Raw genomic sequence first — 4,930 nt, forward strand, 5'->3', positions numbered from 1 at the left:
TCAAAACGTTGTATGTTTGTTTTTTTGTGCGACTAGTACTGTTTAAACATTATTTTAGCTTAACAAGTTAAATTTACTTTGATAATAGACAATAGCAGATCTAAGGTCGTGTCGTGGTGCCAGGTCATCTGTTGTTACAGTCTCTGTAGGCTTGAATACGCATTTGGCTGATGTTTAGTTCAGAGACTTTGCCTACGTGAGAGCAACAAGCTACGCATATCACCGGCTTTAAGCGTATCTGTTCTCTCACTTTTCACCGGCTAAACACCGGCCGGCGAAATGGAACGACACACCCCCACAAATTTGAAGAAGAAGAGTGATTGACATATCCAAACTACCCAATCCACTGTCTCCTCGCAGTGGACGCGTGCCAAAATGGAATGTTTATGTATTCGAAGAGCCAATAGACATCAATTGGAGGTGGGGCATCGAGAATCTCTCCTGCTTGCACGCGCAGGGGAGTGGGGGCGTATTATTCTTTTAGAGGAAAAAAGCAAAACATTCTTTTATTCCTTACCGGTTGGCTTTTGGGGTGTCCCGGTTGGTGGAGAAGTCTTTACAATAGAGTAGAATAGAGTAGCTGAATGTCAGACATCGTTTGTAGAATATCCTAATAAATGTATTTAATTCCAGCCTTCTGCACTAAAATCTATAGAAAGCTGGCAACCTTTCTTTAGTAGTCTACAACTTGTCCTGCCTTATTATGAATTCAAAACGTCTGTCAGACAACTCTCCTGTTGGAATAAGGGTTGGTGCATCGAAACAAGCGGATATTGACAGCCATGCAAACGGTACCAAAATACGCGACATGAGCGTCGCTTCAGCGGACAGCAGTGTCCTACTGGCATGCACAAACGGGCCCACATCGGGATCTGTCCTGTACACTATCGTGCTTGACGATGGTTCTTTGAGGGAAGTTACTGACAACAACGTCGCTCTCAATGGAACTAAGCAGGAAGACAGGAGACAACTGGACATGAAAAAAGTAGGTGTTATGTTTTCAACATTGCTGTGTGTGAAATTGTGTGACAAAACGAAAAACAAGAATAATGAAAGGAATAAAAACCTATATATGTATAAGTATATGGAATTAAAATAAACTAGACTTAATGTAGAAGAGTTACACGTCGTTTCTATCATATTTTGCAACAGTTATTTGGTGCTACGATGTTGCCAAATCCTGGCTGCTGCTCTGCCGTAACAACTGCAGAGCAGTGGCACTGAGACATTTGAAGCAGCTAACGTTTATTGCATTACTGTCCTACATTCTGAAGTTAAAATCTTACTTTCAAGTCTTCCGTAAATATGTACAATTAATGTTATTGAATATCATTTGCTAAAATGGCCGCTCATTTCATGTTCAAAGTTTAAAGGAAAGGGGGTTGGTACTCAAAAGTAATTTCCCCATCCCCCATAGCAAGAGTGAGCCAGATCTGAAGGGGAGGGACAAAGTTTTGAAGTATTTTTTCTTCTGACATTTGAAAACCAAGTGAACACACTGAGTTTAGCCAAACATGAAGAGTTACAAATTAAGTCAACAAAGTATCAGACAGTGTTATATTGCGAAAGGCACATGGAACCTCATACCCTGTTTTATTTGATCACACAAAATGAACTACTTTATGAGGATCTGCCTGACAATAATGTGTTTACTAATATAAACGTTTTTCTGAATTGGGTTGATTAATCATATCAGCCTTTCAAATATAAACATGTTAGAGTCTGAGCGAGAGTGGATGTGAATCTAATGGATTCTTGTTGACAGTGCCTCCTAATGGCTGCAAATATTCAATGACAAAGTTCTCATATGACCACAAACAAAATGAGATTTGAGTGTTCCTTTTCTTTCAGACCATCTGCGGTGGCCATGGCGACCAGAAAGACGCAGGTCCAAGTGGGGTCCTCAAGAGGGCCAGTCCCACACACTGTCTCATTTTAAACGGTCACAAGTCAGATGGACTTATGCAGTGTGACACCAGGCTGACAGGGAAACATCTTGAGGTGGTCAACGGTTACCAAGCAGCCCAGGGCCAGACGATCCCACCTGAAGAGAGACACCCTCTCTCCTCATCCCACATACCTGTCCCCAGACACAGGTAGGACTCACATTTACTACATGCTTACTGCCCTCTCTAGTACACATCTACTCAGTAGTCATACACATTTTAACATGTTTTAATTTCAAATTTAACATTTGTACATCTTTTCTTTGCTCAGTACTTTATTATATAACTATGAATGGCTGAGACATTTGACATTTGAAACACATTATAATTGTGACCGTTCATAAAGGTGGATTTCTGTCTAGGTTATTTATGTACAAGTCAATTTAAGATAATGTTTTAAGTTGTTAATGAAAATGAAAATGGCTCAAGGCATAGGGTGTTTTACCATAGTAAACGGCCTAGTCATGTATAAACGGCGGGATAGCATGGAATTCACCCTCTGGCTCTAAATGTAGTTTAGACATGAAGAGTGGGAGGTTGGGCTGGTCAGGTGACCACATTAGTGTTCCATCCAGAATAGTCCCCAGAGGACCGCTTTTGTAGAATATGGTCAGGATTTCTCAATCACCTTGTCACAGGGAGGCAGAGGAAGGCTGAAATGACTCAGGCCTGTGTGGGTGTGGACTGATAAAGTCTGAATTCAAACAGATCTTAATGGGATACTGGGCCTGAACATAAGGCCTAATGGGAGTACGGCTCATTAAACCAATCAATAGCTTGTGGTAATTTTATCTGACAAACACACACAAACACACACACAAACAAACACACACACACATGCACACACCCACACACACTCACAGCGCTGATGGATTGTGCTAGATTCTTTGATAGTGATCACCTGTGTGTCATGTGCTTGTGTCTATGATATGCAGTGCTTTTTGCAGTGTTGATCACCTTTCCTTGTCATTGTGATAGTAAACACACTGCACACACACAGAATTGTGCCAAACAGTGAGTGTGTGTGTGTGATAGTGATCGGCTGAGGCAGCACAGACTCTGAGGCAGCACAGACTCACTTGACACTGCGCCCTGAGGCAGGAGCAGCAGCAGAGTCGTGTCCAGGGACTCATCCAGCTAGCGCTCTGATAACACTGCTTACCTCATTGGGGTGAGGTCTGAGGACAGCTGCAGGCTCCACTGGTTATGAAGCACTTCTTCTTCATTAAAAGATTTCGACTGGTTGTAACAATTGCCCATGAAAAGTCTGTGCTGGAAGGAAGAGGCAAAGAAGTAGAGAGAGTCTGTGTATGTGTGTGTCTTTGTATGTGTGTGGGTGTGTTCTGCTTAGGGCAGTAACAGCACGGTTATAAATTAACAGAATGCCCTGAGGTGGTAGTTGGAACTGGAGAGTGCTCATTTGAAATCCACTGAGGATCCTGATGCAGTAAGTTAACTATGCTGCCTCTAGAGGATGATAGGGGGTCCCTCAAGATCCTCATCAGAGAGAGTGGTCAATACTTGAATACTTAAACACATTTGAAAGTGATCTGAAGACTAGGAATTAGGAACTAATCTATAGGGTCACAGTAGCAACAAAGTCCTCTTTAAATGTGGATTTGATGTAATATAATGAGATCACTTCTATGATTTCTCTGGACCGCCAGCCAAGGTTTGTTGTGGTTGTGGGTAAGTGGACAGGGAGCAGTCAACATGTAGGGGAGAAAACCATTTCAGATTGAGGTGAGAGGTGAACATGGCAGCTGTGTCACTCTCTGTTACTCACACACTCACACACTCTCACACACACAACTAATTTAACCCTCAAACATTTAACCCTCACACAAATTCCACTGTTGGCTAAAGAGGGCATGTTTGATCTTGCATATGTCCTGGGGATACCATGTTGTCATACATGAAAGCCTGCATGTGAACGTCACATGGTAATAAGGGAACCAAACTACTCCTCACATCCTAACTGTCCCTATGAGTAGGGACAACACTCAGCAGACTCTAGTCTAGAGCAGGATTTACAGCAATATATCAGCCAGTCAATCAACAGATTTAATTTACAGATGGAATAAATGGGTCAGGGTCAGTTACTGCAGTCTTGCTCCAGTCCCTCCATTGAATCAGTTAGCTGTTGATGATCACAGTGCTGAGCTTGGAACCTAATCTTCAGGGTGTGTTGATGACTCTGACATTTTTTCCTATAAGATCTGTCACCCACATGTGCTGTTTTGTAATTCAAACCTATTGATTGAGGTCAGGACTAAAGAGGAGAAGGGCTACAGGTTCTCCACACGTGCAGAACACTACAGACTAGTGTTTTATTGCTTTATGGTCTTTTTAACAGTACCTGGTGATGCACTGTATGGATCTGTCCTCACCTCCTCCCACAAGCCAGCTGTCACACTTGGGATTTTCTGCTCGGACAGTGGGTCAAGCACCCAGCCTGTGTGTGTGTGTGTGTGTGTGTGTGTGTGTGTGTGTGTGTGTGTGTGTGTGTGACTCACTCACCATGTGCATCTGTTTCACCATGTGTTCCGTTTACAGGAGTCCTACAGATTGCTACTTTGTGGACAGTTATTTGGTGTCAGCAAGATGTCCACAGCTAACAAACACATGGGTTGTGTCTGTATGATCACATAGCATCTGGCTATGCTACATTGCAGATATGCACATTGCAGATAGCTAATGTGGTTGCCGTGTCAGCCTTGTTAGATTGTAGCTGAGTAGCTTCACACACGTCTGGGATGTTTAGTGAGGTCGCTGTTGTGTCAGTGTCGTTACTGTAGGCATGTCTGGACTAGTCTCTCTAATGGGTTGACATGAAGCACTTGTCAGGGCCGTTATCAGTGTTGGATACAGCACAGTGACAACAGAACACAAGTGTGAAAGAAGCATAAAGAGCTGAGAGGAGCTTTCTGTTGTGAAATGTTTGATCTTCTCATCTGTCCTCTGCCAGGTTTTGTCATTAGGGC

General features: G+C 42.9%; 1 protein-coding gene across 2 annotated transcripts in view; it reads left to right on the forward strand.

The window, feature by feature from the left end:
• Window positions 1-453: 453 nt before the first annotated feature.
• Window positions 454-4,930, forward strand: part of slc2a4rg (SLC2A4 regulator) — a 19,335-nt gene continuing 14,858 nt past the window's right edge. The window contains exons 1-2 of one of the 2 annotated variants that reach the window (XM_047040048.1): window positions 454-985; window positions 1,852-2,096. In XM_047040048.1, coding sequence (XP_046896004.1) covers window positions 704-985; window positions 1,852-2,096 — 527 coding nt within the window. In that variant the 5' untranslated portion in view covers window positions 454-703. The remainder of the gene's footprint in view (window positions 986-1,851; window positions 2,097-4,930) is intronic. The other variant, XM_047040049.1, reaches the window with a different exon arrangement.

This window comes from Hypomesus transpacificus, chromosome 18 (assembly GCF_021917145.1).
Source record: "Hypomesus transpacificus isolate Combined female chromosome 18, fHypTra1, whole genome shotgun sequence".
Taxonomy (NCBI): domain Eukaryota; kingdom Metazoa; phylum Chordata; class Actinopteri; order Osmeriformes; family Osmeridae; genus Hypomesus; species Hypomesus transpacificus.